This window comes from Tribolium castaneum, chromosome 3 (assembly GCF_031307605.1).
Source record: "Tribolium castaneum strain GA2 chromosome 3, icTriCast1.1, whole genome shotgun sequence".
In the NCBI taxonomy this organism is placed as follows: Eukaryota; Metazoa; Arthropoda; class Insecta; order Coleoptera; family Tenebrionidae; genus Tribolium; species Tribolium castaneum.
Genome location: NC_087396.1, coordinates 15,958,740 through 15,985,104, shown reverse-complemented (window position 1 = coordinate 15,985,104; position 26,365 = coordinate 15,958,740). Strand labels below are relative to the sequence as shown.

The following is a 26,365-nucleotide window of genomic DNA, read 5'->3' as shown; positions in this document are numbered from 1 at the left end:
TTTATTGTCTACGAACACAAATTTGCTTTAGCGATTGACAAATTTTATTTGGTATTATTTAAAATATTTGCCAAGTAAAAATTCACAAAATCCGCGATCCGTATGTAACGGCATTATTTTAGCACTTATCTGAACATTTCTTCAATTAATTATTTATTTCTTGTAGGAGTGTTTGTAGGTAGCCGCTCGGGTGTTTTATTCCTTACTTAGCTACGGCCAATAAATCATAGTTGAGTAAATAATAAATAATTTCAGAAACAAGTGTTGCATTTGCATAATTTTTCTGTAACAAATCCCGCACATTGTGTTTTATTGTTTTCAGAAATGGTGGGGTGGGAAAGCTGTTTTTATTGATGAAATTATCTAAAAAATATTTAAATGATTTCCGTCAGGCAAGCCGAGGGCCCTGTCAAGCTTGAATTTTTTCCAGTCGACTGGACTTCGAAAACTCCGATTCCTCGCGGCATAATTTGCTTCAAATCATCTCGAAAAACATTCATCTTTTTCTCGACAAGCAAACATTTGAGATAATCATCGAATTATCTTCCTGCATACATTACTGGTAGCAACCTCGAACTTTGCTTCAAAATATTTTTACACGTACGACACGTTAATAAATGAGACGTCATTAATAATTCGTTAATTATCCAATGGTGGAATAAATGAAGGAGGAATTTCCAATCGTGCCGTGTTTGGGAATTAGTCAAGCACTGATTCTGTATTATGTGTGCAAGAATGCAAAACAAAACAGCGACAAAAATGGTTAAGTCTTCTTCAGTCGACTTCCTCATAGTCAATCATGAAGAACACGCCGGTATCAATCAAGCGCAGCCTCCGGAGTCATGTAATGTCAAAGCAATCAAACTAATCACAATTTTAATTACAGACTGGTTCAATACCGGACGAGTTTTTCACTTATTGTTCCGAGGAACACCCCGTCGTATAATTTGTCAATTAATGTCGTTATATCAGGTGCGACCACACGTTTAATTTATGTAAATTCGCCTCGAGTCGGTAAACAAGCCGAAAAAGTTTCTATTTACTCGGGAAATTTTTTAAATGGGCAAATACACAAACATTGACCCGAGACGGCGAAAGCGCCCGGACCGCGTAATCAATCATTTGGCTAATTTGGGGATAATTAATACCGGGATGAAGATGTGTGAGTGGTGGAAGATCGTAAATGGAGATAATGCAACGTTGTTTATTATAATGACCGATATTTTAAAATAATTTACGATGGTATCAAATGATTCATTCCAGATAAACCCAAGAATTATTATATCTTCTAATTATTTCGCCCACGGGAACGATCGCCTGAATTTTTTACGGCTACCTTGAATTATTATGGACCATAATGGATGGCTGCACTTTTTACTTCTGGTAAATTACAGGACGCCATAACGACGCAGTTTCAACGAGAGAAGTGCACAAAAATCCATTTATGGCTGAGTTTTCCCATTCATGGTCAACTGAATTACTATTTATTGTTAGGCAGTGATAATCGTGACGAATTCTTTAATCGGATTATTTAAATCCACTCGATCAAAACCAGTAACCAATTAAAAATCCTCATTTTTTCCGCTATAAATTTTCGAAATTCCTGGCGATACCCGATACCCCTCCACCTCCTGTATCAAATGGCGTTATTTCGTGACAGAGAAATCTCGAATTCTTTCGCTTTTTCTCCTCGATAGATAACGTTTTAAGCATCCATGAAACTAGAAATGTAACGTTAAAAGCATCTCCGTGATGGAATCGTCTCGGCAATGACGAGAGGAATTCACGGTCGATTTGGGCGCCTTTGTCTCAGCTGATGATGGGGGCCATTTAGATAAGTGGCGGTTAGACCGAACCACCACTACGCCCTAGAGCTCCGAAACATCGATCGGGAGAAATTTTCGATTTGCATAATTTTTACGCCTAATTAAAAAGTAGCATCACGCAAAGATAAAAGAACAAAGCAAGCGATGTGTTTTTTTAATATTCATTGGCAGTTAATGTAATGAAGTATAAAATTCTGCCGTTTATGACTCATAAATTCCGGATTTTAGAACATTTTAAAGTCGGAATTATGGACGTTAATAGAAATTGTGGTTCAAGATTGTACGAAAGCTGGAAATACGACGAGGAGAATTTTTTATTAAAATAAATCAACCGACAATGTGAACAGCAATGTCTTTGTGCCATGATTTTTCGCGTTATCGGAGTACGGTCATGACTAGAACTAGACTAATTATTTCCGACTCCTAGCTTTGCCACTTTGTTTCAAAACGCTGATAAATGAGGCACAGCCGATAAAACATCACTGGTTACGACACACATAAAAGTATGATTAAGAGCTGCATCGTGGGCACTTATTATTTAAAGACCGTCAGCATGCATTGCAGCAACTGGACGCATTGATAATCTTCTCCGAAATATTTTCTTTTCGACCACCACCAGGCCTCAAATGAAATTTCCCTCGGCGTCTGTATCTAGTTTCCATCTGAATAGCCCGATATCCTGTCTAATTTACTCGGAGATGATTGCCACCAAAGAAAAAAGGCGAATCCCAACCACTCATTAACTATGCATATGTATCCCCTCGATATCACAAATTAACATAAGAACGCATACCTGGCGGCGATCGCGCTCGACCACTACAGAGCCCATCACTCAGTGGCGTAACTGCGGGAATTTTTTGAAAATATCCCAAAGGGAATGTGAAGTACGCCACTGGGTCAAGAATGAGTACGAGGTGGTTAGCCACTACGTTTTATTATTATTAGTCTTAGGTCGAGTAGTTATTGTCTCGAGGCTTGCTCTTTCTTAAGGTATGGACGGAGGAAGGATGGACGATGGCATGTAGGTGTATTTTTAACGTAATCGAAGCAACGTTCTGCTGCCATTAACATAACAATCATGTAAACATGCGTGATGCTTTTTTTACTTGACGGACTTGATTTATAGACGAGGACCGGTGTTGGTACAAGAGAACATAAATAGATTGATAATAGACAAGAGGGCGAAATTTTGATCCGAACAGTGCAAGACGTTTTTGTGCACACAATTATTTTATTGCTTTGTTCCACTCGGTCAAAAATACTTTTGATTGGCCTCCAACCGAGTGACTTATGGCCCTCGACAAGGAAATAACATCAAACTAACTGCTACATTTTTGTTTGATTCGGGAATTGAGAAGTTGTGACGGTTTTATTGGGTTTTTTCGAATTAAGGATGCTTTTCAGCGTCGGTAGATTTATGTTGTTGAATTTTTAATATGTCCACATTTTTGTGTCGCCGCTTTAAGCCTACCACTGGTATTTATTATTAATAATTTCCTACAGTTTGTGGTTGTAAATTATGGACGTTGTGTGAGAAATACTGGTTTTGTCAGCGTGTCGTTATTAAATTTTTCGGCTTCTTAAGGGTGTCGACTAATTAAAAAAACGTGTTCTCGTACAAGGATTATTGAATTTTAAAGAGTTTCCAAATTTTCTCTCTCTAATTTAAAAATAATAAATGATATGTTTTATTATCATAAATCGTACGAATACGAAACCACGTATAATCACACACGAAATTTATTATCAATTCCGATTTTATTGCTTCTAGTCGCAATAGGTACACGTTGTATATTATTTCCCAGTTTGTTAATTTTCTCTTTATGATCACATTTATTTTAAATTAAATTTGAATATGGATGAGCTGTGTGGCTGTCGATATTGCGCCGTTTTGTTTTATGGTCATTACAGCATTTTTCAATCACTAAAATAAATACATAAAATAAACACACGTACTTCAGTTCCAAACAAGTTTGTTTGAATTTTTGCCTCAGCATTTTACATATTTGAATAGTTTTGAAAGCAAGCAGTGACGACCCTTCAATTTGGATCCCCGAAACGGTCCTCTAATAACACCTTTCGGGTATAATTTTCCTTCGAACAAAGCAAAACCAGTTTCCAACATTTCCGTGCCTCGAATCCTCCAATTTAAAAAATTCTTTGTGCCACAAACCCATCCCAATTTATCGTTTCCTCATCTAGAGAATCCGCTAATTAATAAAATTACAGAATCCGCTTCTATATTAATTAGTAGCGTTTGCTTTCCTCGATCGCTACGGTTTTTCGTAACAGTTGTCTATTATATAATAGTAACACTTGAGGTATCAGAAAGAATGATAAAAATAACGGCGACCTCTATGAGCAAGCTACACCTCTAATTAACCGATTCCATTTAAAGATGCGACAAGTCCGCAAGTGGTAAGACACATCTGTGGAATGCTATTTCAATTACTGGACGTTCTAAACGACCACTAACAAACATGAATCATTCCATGTTTGATACAGCGGCGACGTTTTGGGAATCTCGAGACTTGAATCGGAGAGAAAAGAGAAATTCCGAGCCTGATTCTGATGCTTCGGAGTGTAAAATTGTTCACTTTATAGTTTTCGGACTGGAACTGTGTTGGAACAATTATAAAACAACGTTGGGAATCATCATAATTCTATTCTCACAAGATTACAACCTAATTAAGATAATTAACTCCATTGCTTTCATTACACTAAAAACTATCTACAAGTGCAGGCTTTAGGAAGAATTCCAAAATTAAATCAACGTCAGAATTATTAATAAAAAACAATATATTAAAACGATTTCAAAACTACACGTCAAAAGAAGATTAATTTAAAACGATCCTCTCCTTTTTCTTCTTAATATCATTATAATTAACCGTTGCCCGTTGAATAATGAGGATGTGTGAACACACACGAAAACAATCTATTCACAAGACCCGACATTTTTTCTCCGGATTCATGTTGGCACCGACAGGACAATTGAAGTCGGCGGCGAAAAAAGGAGAGTTTCTCATACTGAAAGTGACGGCGAACGATGGAACGCCGTGGTGTTGATCGAATTTTATGTTAAAACCGCGCTTGGGCTGGTAGCATTTGAAAGCTCCGGACATTATCCAGAAAAGCTGGTTTTGGGTGTAGTTGAGGCCGGGGAGCGTCGGCTCCGGGCCGTTTTTCCATTTCCACTGCTGGTAGGCTTCATAGGCTAAATCGGGGCCGATTAGGTCGGCGATGTTCTCTTCCAGGGCCGATTTCGCGTTGGTCTGTAAAAAATTTTATTTGAATTTTTTCCTGTAATTTGGTGTAAATTTTCTAAATAAACACACTTAAATGCCGATAAATTACCGTGAACTCGCTCAGATGCTTGCCGTACTCCTTGTACTCCTCCAGGAGGCACTGAATTTTGCCCTCGTACTTGTCCGCGCTTTCCGCGGTCTTGGTTTGGTTTTCCTCCGCAAAGGTCGTAAAGCTGTGAGTGTACTCGTGTCCGATGACGCTTCCCAAAGCCCCGTAATTCATGTATTGGGGCCGGTCAAGATCGTAGATTACACCTTGCAAAAACGAAGCCGGTACGACTAAAAGCAAAAAGATCAGGTCCCGTTTAAGGCCTGCGAAACAACGCACTCATTGCGTTAAAATCCTCGGCGTAAAACGCGTTTATGTACAAGACCGGCGATTTTTCCAACACTTCTTTGGCCACCTCGTTGGACTTTTGGTTGATTATGTTGAAGTAGTTGTCGGCTCGTTTCGCGTTCAGTTTAGTTGCCATTTCGATGATGTTATCCGAATCGAGGTCAAACTATAATTATAATTTAAGTGCGGCTTAGTGTTTAGGAGTAGAGTATAAAATGTTACTTCTGGGCCAGAACATTTGGCGTCTTAAAAAACAAGTCAGAACCTTACAAATTTAGCTGTTTGCCCAAAAGCAAACAACCGAATAGGGCCTAAAACCTCTCAAAAATCATTAATTTTTATCCACTCCAAAAGTTCCCAAATATATGTAGACCACCAAAAGTTGGGCACACGAAAAACAGGGTAGAATCCTACAAATTTACTGTTTTCCCAAAAGTAACCATCCGAAAAAGATCTAAAAAACTTACAAAATGCCTTGATTTTAGACACCCCAAAAATAGCTTTTCCTTTCTGGACCAAGCCAATTGGCGCATGCAAAAATCAATTAAAATTACCTCAAAACTGCTCTAAAACCATCGTCAAATCTCTAGATTTTACACACCTCAAAACAGCTTTTCATTTCTGGACCAAGTCTATTGGCGCATGCAAAAATAAAGTAAAAGCAACACGAAATCACGGAAGGTACCATGATATTTAACGTCTTAAAAATCTAGGCAGATTCCTAAAAATTTATATGCTTTCCCAAGAGTAAACTGGAAAAGACAAAATTCTTCAAAAATCATAATTTGTGCTTATTTTTTCATTACCATTCAACTCCCCCAAATTGGGGGGGTTAAATTTTTCCATAGTACTTTGTCTTCTTCGTCTACATCGATTCTGAGGGCTTTATCTGTTTTTTCATAATATTCTAGTTTAGACCAGGACAATTAAGCACTTTAAAAACCTAGTAAACTTTTATTCAAATCCATCGGCTTTCAACACTCCAATATTCGGCTATGCCTTCATGATGAATCTTGGATTCAAAATACTTACAGAATTAATAAAAATAAGTAGGTACAAAACATTCCTAGTTTTCATTCCGACTACAATCCGATCTATTCTTACAACATCTCCTCTTTCACGAGAACTTATACCGTTCATAGGTATGTGTCTATCGAGGAGAATCATCGGCACGACCATCAATCCTGAATACGTCTTCGACTCATGAGCCTTTGGCGAATAAACAGGACAGTAAAATTAGCTGAACTTGGTGAACAAACGAATTTTGGTAACAAGTAAAATTGCTTTTGGAAATTTAAATTGAATTTTATTATCAACACTATAAACAAATCATTAGCAGAATAATAAATTAAGTACCTATTCATTTTTTTAACATAATAAATTATTATAATATATAACTACAAACAGATTTACTTATTCCTTCAGTTCCAACTTGATAATTTATAAAAACTTTCTTCTCCTCTGTCTTGAATGTCAAACCAGCATAATTTTGGGCAAACAGCTAAATTTGTAAGATTTTGCCTTTTTTTTAAGACGCTTTAAGTTGTTTTTCATTGATTTTTCCATGCGCCAATAGGCTTGGTCCAGAAATGAAAAGCTGTTTTGAGGTGTCTGAAATCTCTAGATTTGACAATGGTTTTAGAGCAGTTTTGAGGTAATTTTAATTGATTTTTGCATGCGCCAATGAAGCCCAGAAATGAAGAGCTATTTTTGGGGTGTCTAAAATGTAAGTTTTTTAGATCTTTTTCGGATGGTTACTTTTAGAATAACAACAAATTTGTAGGATTCTACCATGTTTTTTCATGTGTCCAATTTTTGGTGGTCTACATATATTTGGGAACTTTTGGAGTGGATAAAAATTAATGATTTTTGAGAGGTTTTAGGCCTTATTCGGTTGTTTGCTTTTGGGCAAACAGCTAAATTTGTAAGGTTCTGACTTGTTTTTTAAGACGCCAAATGTTCTGGCCCAGAAGTAACATTTTATACTCTACTTTTAGGTTTTCAAATACCCCGTCCATCTCGACGACTTGGTCGAAGTTTTGGTCAAACGCGTGGTCGGAAGCTCCGATTATGTTTTCGATTTTGGCGACTTTGTTCAGGAGGAAGATCTTGGAGTTTTTGTCGAGCCACTCATTTGCTGTGATTTTCTTCCAGAGGCGGTATTTTATCTCCAGCGCCATGTCTTTGATGTTTTCGCGCGACTGGGGCTTGAGGAATGTCCGAACGTAGGCTAATTCCGTAACTGAAGGAAAACTTTGAGAGGTTTACAAGAAAATTTATTGCGACCTATAAACTCACTAGAATTTCGATTTCTGTAAACAGTACAAATGGCGATTGTTTACGAAAGCTAAATTTGGGTTGAGGTGGATTAAAAATGATTCGTAAAGCGAACGGACGCTTTCTTTCAAGTAGTTGCGAAAGTGTTCGATAATTTTCCACACGATGTAATTAGCTTGGATTCTGAAATTAATCACAAATTACGGGCTAATTTGTTTAATTAAGTTTTACGATTTCGGCGTCCGGTGCAGCAAAGTTTGCAAGTTTCGCAAATAGCGACCGGCGCGAAAATGGATCCAAGAGCTTGAGCTGATATTGTTCGAATTCATTGTGATATTAGTGAGGAAATGAACCCAAGGAATCGACGGAAACTGGTTTTCTAAAGTGTCAATTGTTGTGATTATTTCTTGGCCATTTTGCACCTCGTCCACAACCGCCTAAATTATAAATTTTAATTTAACAAAAATAGGGAACAGATTTCTTCACTAACCGCTTTGATTTCGTCTTCAAATTGCAAGACTCGGTTAAACTCATGAGTGACCAAATATGGAGGCGCCCCCAACTCGATCGAAATGTTTGCCATAAGCTCGACGTAAAAATTTCTCAAATGAAAGGGCAAGTCGGTTACAGCTGGTGGATTTATCTACGAAAATTTTAATAAAAAACTACAATAAATCCACTTACTGATAAAACAATCGTTCCGGTTTCATTTGCCGCATCTTTAGCTCCAATTTTCAGAAAATATTCAAATGTAAACCCAACTTTCCGACATAAAACCATCGAATTCAACCAATCGAATTTTCTTTCGTCCCAGAAGCGCCCATGAAGCAGTGGCCAGTCTCCCAGAAACTTCAACATCTCTAAGAAAGATTCACTATTGTTTTCTTCGATGGCACTAGTGTTCATGCACGTGTTGTAGTACTTCCTTTGCAAAGCCCATGATTTTGGCAGTGTCTCGTTGATGGGTTCGGTGATCAACGAATTGAATTGTTGTAAAGTAACTGCCTCTAAGGCGCTCAGTGGCGTTATCTCGTTGGAGACTTTAGGTTTTTTGAGAAAATTGCCACACACAAAATCGTAAAAATTGTCGCACGGGTTTACAGAAGGGTCGATGAAGTCGATTATTTGCGACGCGGCTTTGATGCAGCTTTGGGTCATACAGGGAGTTGACTTTTTGACTCGGAGAGGACTCGGCGTAGGACACGACACGTTTTGCACCACTGGTCGAGTAAAGTGCCTATTACCGTTTTTAACATGTAACGTGAAAACACAAAACAACGCGATTAAAATACACACTAAAAGCACCACAACTACTATTAGAATTTTCTCGAGGATCGTCCTTTTCGCGCAGCAGCTTTGCTTTTGAGTCTTCATTTTTTCACACTCGAGTGCGGTTAAAAGTAGACGCAGTACTGACTCATCGAACTAATTCCAGGAATTAATATGTTATAATGGAAATGATCGTTAGTACGTTTTTAATTAATTCTAATTTAATCCACTTAAAGCTATTACAGTATCAGGCACTTATTCCGCTGATCGCATTTGAAAACTTTACTAAAATAGAGCGAATTACGAAGCGGTCCAACGATTCTCGACGACTGGATCGTGTCAGTTGGATTTATTTCGTGACACATCGATGTACCATAAGCCAACCAGAATAATTGATCGCCGCTAAAATGCAAACCGTGCAGGTTTTTCTCGACGAAATTCTGCTTCTCCCATCTTTTGTAAGCCAAGTATGCTATGTCAACAGCGAGATAATTCGACATAATTGTTATTAGGCTCTCATTGCAATCTATCTGCAATTCAATAAATAGCACTTGAAGGCCACTTATCATTACAATAGTACCAGCTCGGAATCTGATCCACATCGAGGCAAACAATGAGTCATGTTTTTGAAATTGGAGAACGTAACTTCAGACACATTTCTCAAAATTGAGAAATACATTGCCTCGATTAATTGCTGGGCTATGGTGGTGCCTAAAGTACCATAATTGAGGTAATTGGGTCTGGTATCCTCATACAAGTAACCATGGAGGGCCCCAGCTGGTACCCCTGGAAAACGAGACTCAACCGGAACTAATATCATAAATTTTACGTACAAATCAAGTTAAATCGTTGCATAAATCGAATTTCCCTCGACGGTACTAGTTCGTAAAACGTGTATTTGAGGTAATTCGTCTCTTTGTATTTCTTATTAAATAGCAAGTCGAGTCCTTTTTCAAACAGTTTCATGTTTATGTGGATTATATTCGACGAATTGAATTCAAGCTAAATCGAACATTAGTTAGTTTCTGGCAAAATAAAAAACTGATTACCTCTCCGATCCCGAAATCCTTATCAAACTGTTTGTCATAATACATTTCCTCCGGACCGCCAATAATGTAACTTATGTTTTGTATTTTGTAAATCGCCGCTTTTCGTGTTTCAAAATCTAACCATTTGGAATCACGAAAATGTTCTTCGAGATGGGTTAGTATCCTCTCAATTAACTCTTCGACGTTTCTTCTTTTGGTGGCAGTAACATACCGACGAACGAATTCGGCTTCTAGACTGTACTGAAAACTGGAAAAAATTGGTTTGGGGATAATTTTGAGTTATTTTTTTTACAAACTCTTGGACTCTTCAAAACAGAAGGTACTGCGGTCTTGGTACCACGTTTCAGTTTCGTTTGCTTTTATGGAATAGTTTTGCATCAAGTCGCGGATTGGTTTGGATAAATAAGGAGAAAAAGTCTCGATTAGTTTCCAGATAACGTAATTAACCTGTGTTCTGAAAAAAAAATAAGACTAAGGGCCGGTTTATAGAAAACTTTGTTAAAATTTAATTCGTTGTTAAAAGTTAACAACGCGAATGGACCAATCAAATTTGTTCGATTTGGTCACGTGATCAGTTAATCATGCAGTTAATTGCAAATTAACTTAATGACCCTAAGGGTCGGTTTACCGAAAGCGAAATTAAGATTTAATTCGAAATTTAAAAAAAAAAGTTAATCGCAATTAAAATTTAATTGCAATTAAAATTTTCTGTAAACCGGCTCTAAGAGTCGATCTACAGAAAGCGAAATTAAGATTTAATTCAAGAGTAGACTAATGCGAATTAAGTTGCCATTAAAAATGCATTGACAAATGTCAAGTTAAACGCGATTAAAATTTAATTTCAATTAAAATTTTTTGTAAACCGGCTCTAAGGACCGGTTTATAGAAAGCTCTGTTAAAATTTAATTCGTTGTTAGAAGTTAAGCACGCGAATGGACTAATCAAATTGCTTCAATTTGGTCACGTGATCAGTTAATCACGCATTTAATTGCGGATTAAATTAATGAAACTTCTATAAACTGGTCCTAAGTCCGGTTTATAGAAAGCTTTGTTAAAATTTAATTTGTTGTTAAAAGTTAGCAAGGTGACTGAATCAATCACATTTGTTCAATTTGGTCATGTGATTAGTTAATCAAGCCATTAATTGATAAATAAATTAATTACGCTTCTATAAACTGGTCTTGTGTATGGTAGCGGTAATAAATTTGTATTTTTGGTTTTATTGGATGGTTTAAGACTTGATGATACAAATCAAAAGTCTAAATTGATATCTCTATTGATCTCGATCAGATTTAATTAGTACCTTTTCGTGGTTTGTTTCAACAACTTGTCAAGTTTTGGCATATAACTCTCCACATAAAACGCCACTAATTGCGTATCTGACAGCTTCTTTTGAGTTATGTGATTTAAAAACTCCAACCAGTTCAATTTTTGCCATTTTTGTTGCACTTCCGCTACAGTCAGCAAATGGAACGATTTTTGTTTCGCTAATTCTTCGTTTTCCGTTTGAATTTCATCCACAAGCTACAATTATGGTTAACTTCATCAGCTCGTAAAATATTTCCAAACCCACATTAGCCAATTTACGCTCCAAATAAACTACTTCGGGGATTTGAGATTTTGCCACACTTTTGTGGGCCCCGAAAGCCATAGCTACGTCTACCATCAAGTCAGCATAGTTTTGTTCGTCCTTTTCTTCGATTTTGTTGACATTGTCGGGCACATTAATCTTTGATAAGAAAATGTACTGGAATTCAAAAATTTGGGAAGTTTACCTCAAGAATGATGTTCTCGCCCAGATTCGAGTAGACGGAAACGTCCAAAAACCAGTCGTATTGGAACCCCAATTCGCGCAAATTCACCATAAATTCGGCAAAATCGAAAGCGCTTTCGTTCCAATTATTGCCGCTGACGACCGGCCATCCTCCCAATTTAGCAATTAAGTGCGCAAAGGTCGTATCGTTATCCATATCTATGGCCTTTAAATCGTTGCAAGAGTGATAGAATTGCTTTTGCAGCTTCAAGGATGCTGTGTCATTGACTTTGTCGCCTTCGGAGAGCACCTCTTTGAGGACTCTTTGACTGTCATCTCTGGGTGATTGAGACTTTCCGCAAACGTACGCGTGAAAGTCCTCACACGGATTTTTGCGCGGATCGACCATTTTATTCATAATTTTGGAGCTTTCGACGCAGGACAAAGTCACGCAAAACTGGGGTTCTGGAACCCACCGGTTTACAATTAGCACACAGTTAAATCGACTTACCCGTCACTAGTAAAATTAGAGTAATTAACGTAATTGTAACCGTCAACACTAGAATTAGAGTCACACAACTTTTTTTCTCCAGACGCGATCGCCGGGTCCAGCATTCCATCGTCACGCTGTTGCGGCCGTTTCCAAATTAAGCTTGGGTGTAGGTAATAAGAAAACAACTGAACTACTTTTATTAGGTTTTATTAGAAGGTCAGCATTAATTAAGCATTTTAACATTTTTCTCGAGGATTCATCGGGCTGCTATCGCATGAAAAATCTTTGCCGAAATGACGCGAATGTCTGATCGAGAGATGGTTTAAAGTCGAATCGATTAGTTGGCAGTTAATTAAACTCGACTTGATCCAAAACAACTGGTTTGGTGTGTAGGGTAAGAGTGGTAGTTGGGATTCGTCGACGTGGGTCGCGATCCATTTTTGATAAGCTTTGTAAGATATATCGCGGCCCAAAATATCAGAAATTAGCTCCGACGGAAACTGAAATTTCGTTTTTTAAAAACACTAAACCAGTCTTTGCTGCTTACTTCGTTTTTTCCACCCAAACTTAAATAGTCGGCTTCCAGGCACTTGTCGCTGGTTTGGAACACCACATCGGACGAGTTGTGAGTCAGAATACGAAGTGTATTCACATATTCTTTTGCCAAAGAATCGCCAAGACTCGCAAAATTGATGAATTGGGGGCGGGAGTGGTCAAAAAGCAACCCATGAAGTGCAGGAGGTGGCAAAACTACTTAACAATCAAATAAATAACTCACAAAATTTTAAACTTACCCATTTTGTTCAAATTTTTGTCAAAGAATATGTCAACCTTCATAAATTCGGAAAAACTTTCTTCTCTGATAAAACTACTTTCGTTTATTTTGCCAAAAATGGAATTAAAATACGATCGCGATTTTGCAGTTAAGATTTCAATAACGTCCGAATTTTCTTCTAAAATCATGGTTTTGACGTGTAAATACTGATCGTCGAGAAAATCATCCTCAAAATTTTCAATCCGGTTTCCTATGAGAAAGCCAGAGTTTTGAAATAGTTCCAAATACACCTGCTTTTCCGTTTCATTCCACCACGTGGCATCTTGAATCCGAACCACAAATTCTTTTTTTACCAAGTCTGCAATTTCTTTAACTGATTTTCGGGCTTTGGAAGTTGGGTGTTTTCGGATGTATTCGATGGGAGAGAAGTCAGGGAACATTTCCTTTGTCGTTTGCTTACAAAACTCGAACCTGTCTAATTTTTTTTCGACACCGCTCTGTATAAAGGGCGCAAAGTGTTCTAGAAGTTTCCAAACGATGTAGTTAGCCTGAGTGCTACAATTTACGCTGTTATATCTACAAATTTGTGATATAATAATTATACCTCTTTGGAGTCGATGTTAATAGCATGTGCAATCTTAAAATGTAATCATCTATATTAGAGGCAATTTCAGTTTCTTCCGTAAACTCGTAACTTTCTTCCGTTATGTTATTGAGGAAGTCTAGCCAATCCACTGGCGGATGTATTTTTTGCAGTTCTGAAATTGTTCTTAGATTTATTTCAGGCGTTTCAGGACGTGAGATCTGGAAATCTTCCTGAAAAACTAATCACAAAGGTACAAGTCTTACATGCAGTAATCGCCGCTCAAAATCGATCACGTCTTTAATATTTGCTTTTTTACCCATCAAGTTTACAATAATTTTGTCCACACTGTTTGTGCGATTTACATGAGTTGGGCACGCAATCTGAAACAACAATTGAACTTGGTTTAAAATAAACAATACTCACTTTAAGATAATTTCGATCTTCTTCGTAAACGCCAAACTCCAAAAACCACCCAAACGGCAATCCCAGCTTTCTACATTTGACGGCAACTTCTTTCCAATCAAAATTTGATTCGTTCCATTTTTTGCCTTCAACAAGAGGCCATCCTCCAATCTCTTTGACCAAAGACAAGAATTTCCCATTTTTGTCCGCTTCAATGTCCTCCAAATTGAGGCAAGATTGGAAAAACATTTTTTGGATTTGCACAGGTCGAGAATTTTTATTTAAAATAGGCCCAACAATCATGGCTTCTAACTCGTTTTCTAATTTTGTTTGTTCTTGGTCTAATCGAGAAGTTATTTCTTGTGTGTGGACTGTTTCTAGAAACTTGCCACACGAAAACTGATGAAAATCTTCGCAAGGATCGACCGATGGTTCGATAAATTTTTGGAGCTCTGTTACGGTTTTATAGCAAGAAATGTCTCCACACTTGTTCGTCAATTCTGCAATTCACTGAGATGAATTTGTTTTATCGTCAAAAATTTTGTTACCTTCATCATTTTGACCGTAACTCCTCAAATAAAAAACATAAATTCCCAAGCCTATGACCACTAAAGCCAAAAATAATTCCAGTCTCGTCCATTTCTTGCCACTTTTTGGTTTCTCGCTTACATGGTAAACGCTACAAAATTTAGTTATTGCCACACACAAAAAAACACTCACTTACTCTCCTCCCATTTTCGCAACTAAATGTTGTGCAACAAATTCTTTAATTAAATGCAAGGATAATAAAATTAAAACACAAAAATAATTGTGTCAACTTTTATTAAACAAGGCTATTTACAATAATGAGGATATTACAATAATTGGCACTTGTTTTCTGGATTCATGGGCGAGTCTGTGGGACAGTTGAAATCTTTCCCAAAAAACTCCGAATGTTTCACCGATTCGGTGACTTTGATTCGCAACATTTGGAACGTCCTGAAGGAATTTTCGGGCGAAAGGAGGGCGGCCTGGCACCACGTCAGGCTCGATTTTATCCAGAAAAGCTGGTTGGGAGTGTAGGGCAAATCTGGAAGGGGTGCTTCCGCTCCTTCTTCATCTGTATATTTCTGGTAGGCCTGGTACGATAATTCTTGACCAAGCCAGGCTAAGAAATTTTTTTCGTAAACAATAGATGCATTGAAACGTCTCTGTAAAACCAAGTTTAAAAAATATTAATTTTAATTGAAAATTTACATTGAAACTTTTGATATTTTCAATCATGCAGTTTTTATTAGTTTCAAGTTTCTGATTCCCACCGTTCAGGTAATGTTCTAATCGGACAATTTCTGTACCAACAATTGTTCCCAAACTGCCATATTCCAAATACTTTTGCACGTCGGTGTTAAAAAAAGTGTAAAACGTCACAGATGGTACAGCTACAAGAAAACGCTATTTTCTGCTAAAATTTCAATTAAACTTACATAAGAGTTCATCCAGTGTCATACTATACTCGCCGTCGTTTGCAAATATTGAATCTAGTGATAAAAAGGGTTTTCCAATCATACTCATTTTCTTTTCAAAAATTCTCTGGGACCACGTATTCAACATTAGAATAATGTTATCAGTGAAGAAGTGTAACTGCGTATAAAGATAACTTAAATTAATGAAAACTATACCGGTAATGGGTGTTTTTACTTGACCTATTTGTAAATACTCTTCGATAAACGTATCATCAAAAATTTCTTCTGGTCCAACTATAACTTCCTCCAAATCACTGTAAGTTTCCGAATGCAACCTTCTAATTGTATCATTTTCAATTCTGTCGGTTATTTCGTTAACAAGCGACGCCACAAACCCTTTGCCTTCTTCTCGTGTCTCAGGATCAACCGTTTCTGTTAGATATTTAATTTCAGAAACGTATTTAAACCTAAAATTCACTTATAAAAACAGTTCGGCAATAATTCACCCACTTTTCTTTAGTGTCTTCAAGACAAAATTCCTCCCGACTGATATTTCTTTGCATCATGATTTCCAAATAATTGAAATACTTTTCACGAATCGGTTTTGATAAATAAGGGGCGTAGAAGTGAATTATTTTCCACAAAATAAACAAAGCTTGAGTTCTGAAAATTTGCTTCAGTTTGTTTATTATGCAAAGTGTGAAAAGCTACTTTTTGGAAAAAAGTTTCAATAAATGGTTCAATTCGAAGAGATAGTTGTGGTTGTAAGCCACCCACGAGTTTGATTTCCACCCTCTTAGGCCAGTAACAGAAGTTAAAAAATTCGAGATGGGTCCAATACCATCCAGCCAGAGATTCGAAGCTCTCCGGACGGAAATATCGTTATCGGTCATGTTCGCACAAATCGAATTTAATTTTCTTTCAAAGTTTTCCAGTTGCGTGAATTCAACTATAGCATCAATGCCTGGTTTGCGCAATTGCTCCAGGATTTTTCGTTGCATTGTGAAATAATCCTCGTTGATATTTAGCCCACAATCGTCGGGGTGTGACAGCTGGGGCTTGTAATTATATGAGAATTTCCTAAAACGACTTACCTTCAACTGATATTGGCCCCTGTCGAAAAAAAGTCCCACATTGAGAAACCACTCAAAAGGTAATCTCAGTTTCCTAGCCCTGATCATAAACTTGATCCAGTCGAACTCTTTTTCAATCCATCGGCTGTTCTGGAGGAACGGCCATCCACCCACCGAGTTTAGTTCTCGGATTAAAGTGATTTCCTTATTCGAATCAATGTTAGTGGTGTTTAAACACGCTTGGAAGTACTGTTTTTGCATCCGGATTTCTTGGGAATCGTCCGGAGTTTCCGGCCCGACAATCAGAGCGTCGAGCGTTTGCTCGATTTTTTCATACTCTTGTTTTAAAGAATTTTGTTGGGTTTTTTGATTTTTGATCAGTTTTCCGCACACAAAACTGTAAAAATCGGTACAGGGATCGATCGAGTCGTCGATTATTTCGGAGAGTTCTGCCGAGGCGTTGAGACACTCCGGAGTATTACAATAAGTGCTAATTTCTGGAACTTGAGGGGATTATTTGTGACTGGGTCAGTCGGTACTCACAGCCGAAATATCCGAAAAAGCCAAAAAATAGGGCAAAAATAAGTGTCGTAATAGTGATGGCTAGACAGGTAGCTAATTTATTTTTCTTACAACCGTGAAGTCTCCGCTCGTCTTCGTAGTTTCTGTTTTTGGGATTAGTCTTTAATTAAATCGTGATTTGGATCTACTTACGTTGGATTCATGTCTGTATTTTTCACGAACGTTAAGCCGACTAATTGCCGGTTGTTCAGTTTGAAGGATTTTTTAATTTTGATAAATGAGGATGGAGTCTAATTCGGATGGGAAAATTCAAACGCGAGTCATCGAAAAAATAACACAATTTTATTATCACAAGTATTACAGAATCCGACACGTTTTCTTCGAATACATTTTAGAGCCCATCTGGCAGTTGTAGTCTCGAGCAAAATTACGAGAATTCCTCAACGGAGCGATAATTTTAAAACGTGAGTAGTCTCGGTCGTATTTGGAGTAAATTTTGTTACAGTGTAATTTACTCGTGTGTATCCAGAATAATTGTTCGGGAGTGTATTGCAAAGATTGCAGCTTGGATTGTGGAGAATCTTGTCGATACGTCAGTAGTTCCTTGAACGACTCGTACGCGACCTCAGTTGAGACAAAATGTGCCAATAATTCACGCATTTTTTTCTGCCTCTTTAACTGCGAAACGCTGTTATTCACAGTAAAAAAACCATTTTACTTACTTCCGGATTGTGGAAATCCGAGGCTTCGTGAATCAGGCATTTGACGGCTTGATCAAACCCGTCCGAAATCCACCACGTGTTATAATTCTGCGTCTCCTCGTCAATAATGGTCACATTATTGCGCTCGAAAATATGCTCGAATATTTTGTGGGCTAGCGACTTCCCCAATGTGGCGTAATTGAAATTATTCGGAAGGTTCGGGTCGTAAAAGTTGTCCTTTAATAACGCGGCTGGTATTACTAAGGGTGCAGTTTAGCAACGCCAAATGAAATTTGTTGATACTCACCTAGTGTGTCGTCATTTATTACCGTAAATCTATTTATATTGATAACTTTCTCGTAGAATTTCTGCGTCCGGTTCGTAACGGCCTTGTTAACCGAACTGAAATAGTGGTCGTAGAATCGGAGTTTTCTCTGGTTGAGCATATCAATGATGTTGGTTGATTTGAAAACAAACTATCAATTTGTTGAAAACACTGTCGCAAAATCACAAGATACCTCATAGAGACCTAGATCCTCAGCGAACCCAAATTCGTCGAAAACCTCCCGCGGTCCTCCGATTAGAAACTTCAGCTCGTCTAATTTCCCCAACGCCAATTCTCTCCGTTTTCGGTTCATCCAAGTGGCGGAATGTAATAATCGCCGGTAGTTGCGCTGAATATTAATTAACATTTCCTTGACTAATTGTCTTTTTTGGAGGGTCACATGACGACGAATATACTCGGACTCGACAATCAATGGAAACCTGAATTTTAACACTTGCTGAGGTTAATTAAGGGTTAATTCAGCCGACTCACTGTTTTCTACTAGCATTTATGCAAAACTTTTGACGGTCAAGTTCCGGTTGGATCTGGTGCTGTTCTTCGTAGTATTCTTCGAACTTCTGGCGGACCGGTTGCGTGAGAAACTGCCAGTTTTCTTCGACCACTTTCCACATCATGTAGTCCGCAACAATCCTAAAAATTTTAATTTTCTTCAAGTCTATATTTTCCGAGTTTTACCTCTTTGGAGTCCCGTAAATCAATTTGTTCAAGTCTTTGATGTAGTCGACCATTTCGTCAAAAATCACAACGTCGGTTTCCTGCATGTTGACTCCGGTCACAGCATTGATCAAGTCCAGCCAGGAAATGTGGGGGCAAAGCTTCTGGACTTCACTGATTGGGATTTTCGGGAGAGTATTTGCGTTCATATGTGTTTTCCTGCTTCTGTATACATGTGCAAGCTAAAAAACAACTTATTGATCTTAAAATCTCAATTTTTTTCCCACCATTCTCAATTCCTTTTCAAACTCGATGGTTCTCCCCGTTTCATAATGAGCGAGTTTTTCCGGGGCGCCCAAAGTGACCGCAATTTTGGTGAGCAGTTTCTGTCTGGGGAAAACTTCCGATTCTTTGAGCTGCGTCAGAGCTGGTATATCAATCTGTTGAACAAAAATTACAAAACGGAACTCAGTTTGCCCGCAATCACCTTCAAGACATTGACTCTCGTGTCGTTAACGTCCTCATAGATACTAAAATCTACAAACCAGTCGATTTTCATGCCTAATCTGCGACTCTTTTTGACGATTTCCGTCCACTCGAAGTACGAACCGTCCCAGTTAGACCCACGCAGAACCGGCCAATCTCCCAGACTAAAAAATTGGTCCAGCAACCACTCGTCGTCGTCCAACTCAATCCCAGCCAAGTTACTACAAGCTAAATAAAACGATTTTTCCATAATGAAAGGCTTCGAGTCGGTGCTTTGGACCATTTCTCCCACCATAAAATTCAGCACTTCTTTCGTTGAAGCCGGAGGAATTTCCTTACGATTTCGCGAAAGTCCTCCGCATGTGAAAGCGTAGAAGTCATCACAGGGGTGTCTGGACTGGTCCAAGGAGCGTAAAAGTTCGGCCGAAAGTTTGATGCAGTGATCCGACTTGCACACGTGGTGATCTGGCGGTTTAGGGATTAGGGAGTGAAAAGTTTGAACAGGACTTACCTTCGTTGCGCTTCACCAAAACTATAGCCAATCCGACTAAAATCATGATAAGGACGGACACTAGGAAAATTAAGCACTTGATCAAAGTGCTTTTTTGTTTGAAACAAACTGTGACCATTGTTGTGTTTGGTGTCTTCACACATACGACAAGTGTTGCTATTGAGTGATACTTTTCGGTATTTTACCATGCACATGTGCGTAGGACGAAAAAAATAATTATATTAATCTGACAATTTGTAAAGTGTATAGGTCAGAGATAAAGGAGGAACTTAATTTTGTTACAAGATCACCGGATAATTAATTAAGTTAAAGTAAGTTGTGACGTCACTCAGTAAGAATTGAATTATAATTAAAATAGCGTCATTTTGTTCTATTTGCAGATGCAGTTTGTTGTCTCTATTGATGACCTAAATAAATTATCAGCTATGAAAATTGTCACTTCAACAAAGTTTCAATTTTTTATCGTTTCCGCTATATTTTATTTACCGGCGTTTCTCGACATAAATTTAATAACTGCAAAATTATGTTGTTAGTTGCTCAATCAAGTTAATGATCTAATTAAATTAACATTTAAATGTAAAGTAAGAATGTTGTCTCATTAGATGTAATGATTTTAATTATTTTTTATGCCATTAATTTAAATTATATTAAAAATAAATAAACACTCAAAACATTTCAACCTTTATTTATCAACAATAAATAAATAATAACAAAATACTGTATGTTTAATTACAACTGATAGAAAAATAATTGAAACTTTTTGCTCAATTCATTCACTCCACTTTCTTCCAATCGACCCAAATACTTTACTTCAAGTTCACATTCACCTCAACTGTTAAATGCAATGGAAATCTTCTTTGAAATACAACGAATCGACGGCTTCTTCAATTTTGCCCGATTCTTCCTCCTCTGAACAATAGCCCAAACTCGAATACAACCAAAACAACTGTTTCATTGTAAAATTCAAGGCTGGTAGTTTTGGCTCCATTCCGTTTTTTTGAAACCACTGGATATAGCCTTCGTACGCCAGATTTATTCCAGATTCGGAAAGAGTCGTATTAGTTTCGTCTTCTACAGCTTGAAGAATCTGATCGCCGATTATTCTGCCCATTCGAGCAAAGTTTATGTAATTCGGTTGATTTTTTTTGAACCAGTCACTATAAACCAGGCTGTAGGGAACATCTAAAATCAAAAATATCAAAATAAGGGCCACATAAACCATTTTATTTACAAAAAGTGTTGTCAGAAGTATCAAACATGGGCTCAAACTCTCGTGGTGCTTCATAATAATTTTCTCTGACGCAAAACGAAGGATTTTTATGCAAACACTTATAAAATTCATTGTCGATGCGAAACTGGACTTCGGTTATCATTTTGGGTAACTTATCGGAAGTAAAAGTTAGCTGGAATTAGAGATAAGAGCAAGGTTTGCAAAATTTGAGTTTTACATCAGTGACACCTGAATTTTCGCCCTCAGGGCCTTCGATTATGACACTAATTTCTGAATCAGTTTCGTTAAAACTTTCATAGACCAGGTTTGCGATTAAGTTAAGTAAGGGCACAGTCTGTGAATGTTTGTATTTACTCACTTCTTCACTTTTGATGATACTGTAAAATCTTCAAAAAAAAATTAAATTGTCATTAAATATTAATAGTTTTACCTCTTTATTGTCTCACTGTGACAATGGTCCTCCCGACTTTCTAGCTTCAAATACTTGCCGTAAATTTTTCTAATTTCCTCCGAGGAAAAAGGCAAAAACGTCTCAATAATACTCCAAATGAAGTAATTAGCTTGCGTTCTACAATCGACTTTTGCCTCACTTTTTTTTTCAATTATTTTTACCTTTTCGGTGTTGAAACTAGTAATTGATGTAACTCGTAAAGGTAGTTCTCCGAGTCTAAATAAATTGGGGTCGAGTTAACAAAAACTGAGTAGCCGCGAGCTAAGTCGTTCAAGATTTCAACAAGTGAATTTTCCGGCCATATTTCATTCAGTCTCCCGACTGAAACCTTCGTGTAGTTTTCATCTTGGCCTAAGTAACTTATCTACAACGTCAGTCAGCAATTTGTCTTCCAAAAATTGTTTCTTAAACCTGCAGTAATCTGTCTTCAAACTCGATCATTTGTTTGAGCTGATTTAAAGCCAAATCATTTGCTTCAAACCTATCAGCGAGATTTATAATACATTCCTGGTAAAAATCAGTCTTGAATTGATAAGACGTTGCTTTGATTCGCGGTGGTCTCAGCTGAAAGATCTCAATGAAGGGAAAATTTATTAAGTAAGTGTTCGGTCACCAATAATTGATTTATACCACTTTCGTCCTCGTGGTAATCGAAATGTAACAACCAGTCAGATTTGAGTCCCAACGGGCGGACTTTCACCATGAATTTCTGCCAGTTGAAAGAGTCTTCATCCCAGGTGTGGCCCATCAGAATCGGCCATCCACCAATATTTGAAATGATGGTAGCAAGGGTGTTTTCATTGTCCTCATCAATAGCAGAACTGTTAATGCAACTTTGGTAAAAAGTTTTAAGTGTAGTAATTGGTCCGCTATCTCGATCACTCAAAGGAGCAGTGACTAAATTTGCTTTTTTCTCGTCACTGATTGGAATGTAATTGCCGCAAAGGAATTTTTCAAAATCATTACATGGATCCTCACTAAGATCAATACTGTTCAAAAGTTTAAACGACGCAGAAATGCACTCTTCACTTTCACACACTTCCTCTACGATTTACTGGTCAGTGTGGTTGTGGTGTTAGATTGGCAGACTTACCGCTAAGAAAGTGCACAATGATAAAACTCGCCAAAGCGACAATTCCAACCAGTGCTAAGATGAGTAAAAAGAGCAAGACTTTTTCAGCTGTTGTCATTAAAGTCCAGCAATCTTGCGGTGCTTTCTCACCTTCTCCAGGACTGAAAGAAGTCTTAATAACACCAGAAATACACACACTGTGTTTACCTTTCGGTCATTTCGCCGTAATTTCGTTCGTTTTTTATGTAGAACGGCTGAAAACCAGGTTGGATTTGTTCCAACATTTTCGCGCACCCAAATTATCCGAAGGTCGCTTTCGAATTGTGTCATCTATTAATATTTTCTGTTTACAGTGTCGGTTTACGACACTTTGAAAATTCCACGCGAAATAACGACGCTGAGGTAGCGGATGTTGACCATTAAATGCATATTTCATGAATGTTTTACGCGATGGAATTATTCGAAGCTGAGTGACGGCTCCTCCATTGGAAATATTTTGAAACAACTGTGCTTATAGCCATAATTTAATGAAATAAAGTGTTTGAATTCTGCATTTTTACCACGTGATCAAAGAGTGCTGTTTCAATTGACAAAAATTACTTGACTGTTGACATTATTGGTAAATGCCAAGTATTTCAATATTTTCTTATTCAGATAACTGAGAGAAACATTTTTATTTTATTATGGAATCACCAAGCTCATCATGCATCTCATTGATATCGACAGATTCTTCCCGCCTGGATTATTTAAATACGTTCAGAGACGCTTCAGAACAAGAAAGTGAGACTATTGAAGCTTTAAAACTGAAGCAACTGCAACTTAAGCGAAATATAACGGACCTAGCATATGAGAATGAGCAATACCGTGCACGATACGAAGATTTGAGGCATAAATTGGGCGATTTAACCGATTTATTGGAGAAAGGTGCGCATATTTTGGCCAACTTATATGACAATTCAAAAAATGCGCTTCAAAATACCCCAATTTTGGATAGTGTGAACAAACCCAATATTAGAAATCAAGACACTGCCAGCAAAATTAAAAAAATTACAAGACCCATTATGCATATTGAGCCTCTCAACATGCAAGAAGTGCGCCAGGAAGCCGACTTGGAAGAGGAGCGAACACATGATTGTCTTCCAATTATTTTTGAAGATAGTGTGGAGTGGGTGGACACTGTTGTAGACCCTCACGTTCACCTAGATCGGCTGCCTGATAATGTAGTCGAAAATTACTTGAATGAACAAAATTTGGCCAACAGTCACTTGTCAAAAAGTGCAGTTTCCACGTCCTTAAAACTAGAAACTATGGAAAACGAAAGACCGAAAGCAAATGCTAAAAAGGTAAAAGTATCGCCGAAGAAAGCAAGAGTCGCGCCAAAGGTGGAGAGAAAGTCAAAAAAACGGGGCAACGACAGTGCTACGAAAAAATCAAAATTGAGTTCTCAAGAATCCGGAGATTTCAGATCGCAACGAAGCACCAGACGAAAACGTCTGTGTACCGAAGGAAGGGAATTTGAAAATGAAGAAAAGCCTTAATTGCTTAGTTTAAGACTATTTTCGTTTTAATTGTGTTGCAGTTTATTTTAATTTCCAATAAAGTTGAAAAATACTAAATGATTAATTGTTTTTTTTTTCACTAACATTACTTGAGTATCAATAGGCTGTCTGAATTCCAATTCAAAGCTTTAAAAAGTAGAGCAGCAGGATATTTGTTGTTTTGTTATGTAATAATAAGACACAAAATCGACTTTCTGTATTTAGGAAGCACCTGTTTTATACAGAGTCGTAGTGACAGGACAAATTTTGTGTAAATAAAATTCAGCAATTAAAGAGAAAAATAATAAAAATAAATTAAAAGTGATAGTAATTTATGCGAGAGGTGTGAAAGGAAGCTAAAGGGTTCAAACCTTCAGGCACCAGATGCTGGAAGCAAAAACTTATCAAAAAAAATACCTACCTTCAAGAGAAATTATCCTAATTTTATTATTTAATTTAAGCTTATTGTTATTTAATTTTTTCATGTTTTAAAATATACCAGTACACGAGGTTTAAAAGTGAAAACAATAAACTAGTTTTCTCTTTCAGCTGAAAAACTGCGCAAAATGTGGCTATATTGTGCCTTCACCCTTTATGTTATGTATTTTTATTGGAACTTTTGTGCCAGAGAAATTTGCAGTGACGTCTGGGGTTCCACAAGATTGTTCTCCAATTTTGTTTTAGCTCTTTATAAACGACTTACTACTCTGGATGCCTGCTTTATGCAGATAATGTCAAATTATTTAATTAGTCAATCGATTCTTTAAATGACGGTCTTCATCTACAAGAAGATCTCGTTCGTGTTGTGATTAATGATTTGGATTAAATAAATAGAAATTTTGCTTTATATCTTTTTAACAAAAAGGTTCCACTGGATTTTATTTATCAACTAATACTTATTGTTTCATGGTTCGCTCTTATTTGGAGTATTGATCAAGAATACTATCGGACAAAAGTAAAGCAACTTAAAAAAAACTCTTAGATACATATTCCTGTAGTTCCTTTAATTACCGGCACAATTGTATTTCTCCTTGTGTTAGTATCATATGTAAAATACAAAAAAATATTTTTGTCAGCATCGGTTATCATTTAGGTTTTGAAAAATTTTATTTCTTGAAATTGAGCAAAATTATGTACGGCAAAAGTAAAGCAGCTTTAATGAAACTTTATTTAACGTAAAAAAAATTAACATTATAAAAGAATTAACTTAATAAGTAATGGAATAATTAAAAAATACACATTCTTGCCTGTCTTTTTTTGTTGGTTCAAGGTACTTTAGATTAAATCTGGTATTAACACTAAAATCTCAAACACATCTCATTCAGTCAGAATTAAAAATTTTATATTGTTTCGGCGCTGAATAATATTTTTTTCCAGTCTCGAACTCTCCGGTTTAAATGTCGTCGTACAAATTCAAGTTTTTTCAAGATTACGTTCCGAAACCAATAATTTCTTGGCTGATCGTCTGCTGTATATCTTTTCTTCAACAAATCTTAGCTGAACTTTGTTGCACTAACTTCTAGTTCAGGGATTTCATCAATTATTGTTGGCCTCTACATCAACAGATCTTTTTGAAAAAGATTTTAATTCTTCTATTCATCCAAAATGTTGTTTTTCTGGATTTTTCGGAGTTGGGCATTTTTTTCACATATCCTCGTACATTAGAGAGAAGAAATAATTTTTTGACACACTGTATTTGGATAAGACAAACTGTCTAGAATTTTTTTTATTTTTCCTACCAAAAAAACAGTTCACTACCATGTTTTTTAATTTTAGACTAGATATCCGTATTCTAGACATATTGCTTTGCTTTTTGGGATATTTAGTTCTCTAAATAACTTTGCAAATAAACGTAACTAACCCATCAAAGGTATTTTTCTTTAATATTACTTCAATTGAACATATTTTTTTACACTAAATGAAAAAGTTGCTTTACTTTTGTCCGATAGGTATGTATGGTCTTCTTTGTATCAAAATGACATTGTTTTTCTGGGGAACATATTTTATTTTTAAATTTATTCTATCTTCAAACGTTAGAGAATGGCAAATTTTGCCCAGAACTTTGTTTTCTTTACGACCTTGTTAATGGGCTCGTTGTTACCACAACACTGTTACCTACTTTATTATTATTTAATATCAGTTAATTATTTCGATTTGTTCTGTTCAAACAGGGACCACTTTAGACACTAGCTCTTAAGCATTAAGTGGTTCTTGATTTTAAGTCATTTATTTTAGGATTAATTTTATTTTAAGTTGGTTTTGTAAT

The 26,365-nt window shown here is 36.9% G+C and overlaps 7 protein-coding genes and 1 long non-coding RNA gene across 16 annotated transcripts in view; 2 read left to right on the top strand and 6 right to left on the bottom strand.

The window, feature by feature from the left end:
• Positions 1-26,365, top strand: part of esn (espinas) — a 165,270-nt gene that overhangs the window by 122,281 nt on the left and 16,624 nt on the right. The window lies entirely within an intron of this gene.
• Positions 4,605-9,335, bottom strand: LOC107398272 (neprilysin-2-like). Of its 2 annotated transcripts, none has more exons than XM_015981826.1 (8): positions 8,430-9,335; positions 8,236-8,388; positions 7,977-8,182; positions 7,767-7,928; positions 7,460-7,721; positions 5,460-5,634; positions 5,181-5,410; positions 4,605-5,098 (listed from the first exon to the last, which is right to left on the bottom strand). In XM_015981826.1, exons 1-8 carry the CDS (start codon positions 9,117-9,119, stop codon positions 4,766-4,768), a joined length of 2,211 nt encoding a protein of 736 aa, XP_015837312.1. In that variant the 5' UTR covers positions 9,120-9,335; the 3' UTR covers positions 4,605-4,765. The 2 variants fall into 2 exon arrangements, with proteins under 2 accessions (XP_015837312.1, XP_015837313.1); XM_015981827.1 differs by having other exon boundaries at positions 7,478-7,721.
• LOC135265642 (uncharacterized) lies at positions 9,104-10,068 on the top strand. Its single transcript, XR_010333377.1, has 2 exons — positions 9,104-9,208; positions 9,260-10,068. It is a non-coding gene; the product is annotated as an uncharacterized LOC135265642 (long non-coding RNA).
• Positions 9,214-12,487, bottom strand: LOC100142378 (endothelin-converting enzyme homolog). The gene is made up of 9 exons (XM_015981829.2): positions 12,328-12,487; positions 11,839-12,281; positions 11,637-11,792; positions 11,367-11,587; positions 10,356-10,517; positions 10,064-10,310; positions 9,848-10,016; positions 9,595-9,800; positions 9,214-9,544 (listed from the first exon to the last, which is right to left on the bottom strand). The coding sequence occupies exons 1-9, from the start codon at positions 12,434-12,436 to the stop codon at positions 9,254-9,256; spliced, it is 2,004 nt and encodes a 667-aa protein (XP_015837315.1). The 5' UTR covers positions 12,437-12,487; the 3' UTR covers positions 9,214-9,253.
• On the bottom strand, positions 12,501-14,865 carry LOC107398274 (neprilysin-2-like). The gene is made up of 8 exons (XM_015981830.2): positions 14,797-14,865; positions 14,621-14,751; positions 14,094-14,572; positions 13,934-14,050; positions 13,689-13,888; positions 13,104-13,639; positions 12,857-13,059; positions 12,501-12,809 (listed from the first exon to the last, which is right to left on the bottom strand). Exons 1-8 carry the CDS (start codon positions 14,805-14,807, stop codon positions 12,546-12,548), a joined length of 1,941 nt encoding a protein of 646 aa, XP_015837316.1. The 5' UTR covers positions 14,808-14,865; the 3' UTR covers positions 12,501-12,545.
• On the bottom strand, positions 14,878-17,386 carry LOC103313650 (endothelin-converting enzyme 1-like). The gene is made up of 9 exons (XM_015981828.2): positions 17,302-17,386; positions 17,131-17,252; positions 16,609-17,090; positions 16,226-16,566; positions 16,025-16,177; positions 15,750-15,981; positions 15,536-15,692; positions 15,309-15,490; positions 14,878-15,262 (listed from the first exon to the last, which is right to left on the bottom strand). Exons 1-9 carry the CDS (start codon positions 17,310-17,312, stop codon positions 14,927-14,929), a joined length of 2,016 nt encoding a protein of 671 aa, XP_015837314.1. The 5' UTR covers positions 17,313-17,386; the 3' UTR covers positions 14,878-14,926.
• On the bottom strand, positions 17,433-19,980 carry LOC103313651 (neprilysin-2-like). The gene is made up of 9 exons (XM_008197476.3): positions 19,808-19,980; positions 19,298-19,761; positions 19,098-19,250; positions 18,832-19,052; positions 18,628-18,786; positions 18,329-18,575; positions 18,118-18,286; positions 17,832-18,070; positions 17,433-17,787 (listed from the first exon to the last, which is right to left on the bottom strand). The coding sequence occupies exons 1-9, from the start codon at positions 19,923-19,925 to the stop codon at positions 17,467-17,469; spliced, it is 2,091 nt and encodes a 696-aa protein (XP_008195698.1). The 5' UTR covers positions 19,926-19,980; the 3' UTR covers positions 17,433-17,466.
• On the bottom strand, positions 20,477-22,929 carry LOC100142181 (neprilysin-2). Its single transcript, XM_001812627.4, has 9 exons — positions 22,769-22,929; positions 22,583-22,722; positions 22,103-22,533; positions 21,901-22,053; positions 21,651-21,853; positions 21,469-21,606; positions 21,256-21,424; positions 21,039-21,210; positions 20,477-20,989 (listed from the first exon to the last, which is right to left on the bottom strand). Exons 1-9 carry the CDS (start codon positions 22,843-22,845, stop codon positions 20,643-20,645), a joined length of 1,830 nt encoding a protein of 609 aa, XP_001812679.1. The 5' UTR covers positions 22,846-22,929; the 3' UTR covers positions 20,477-20,642.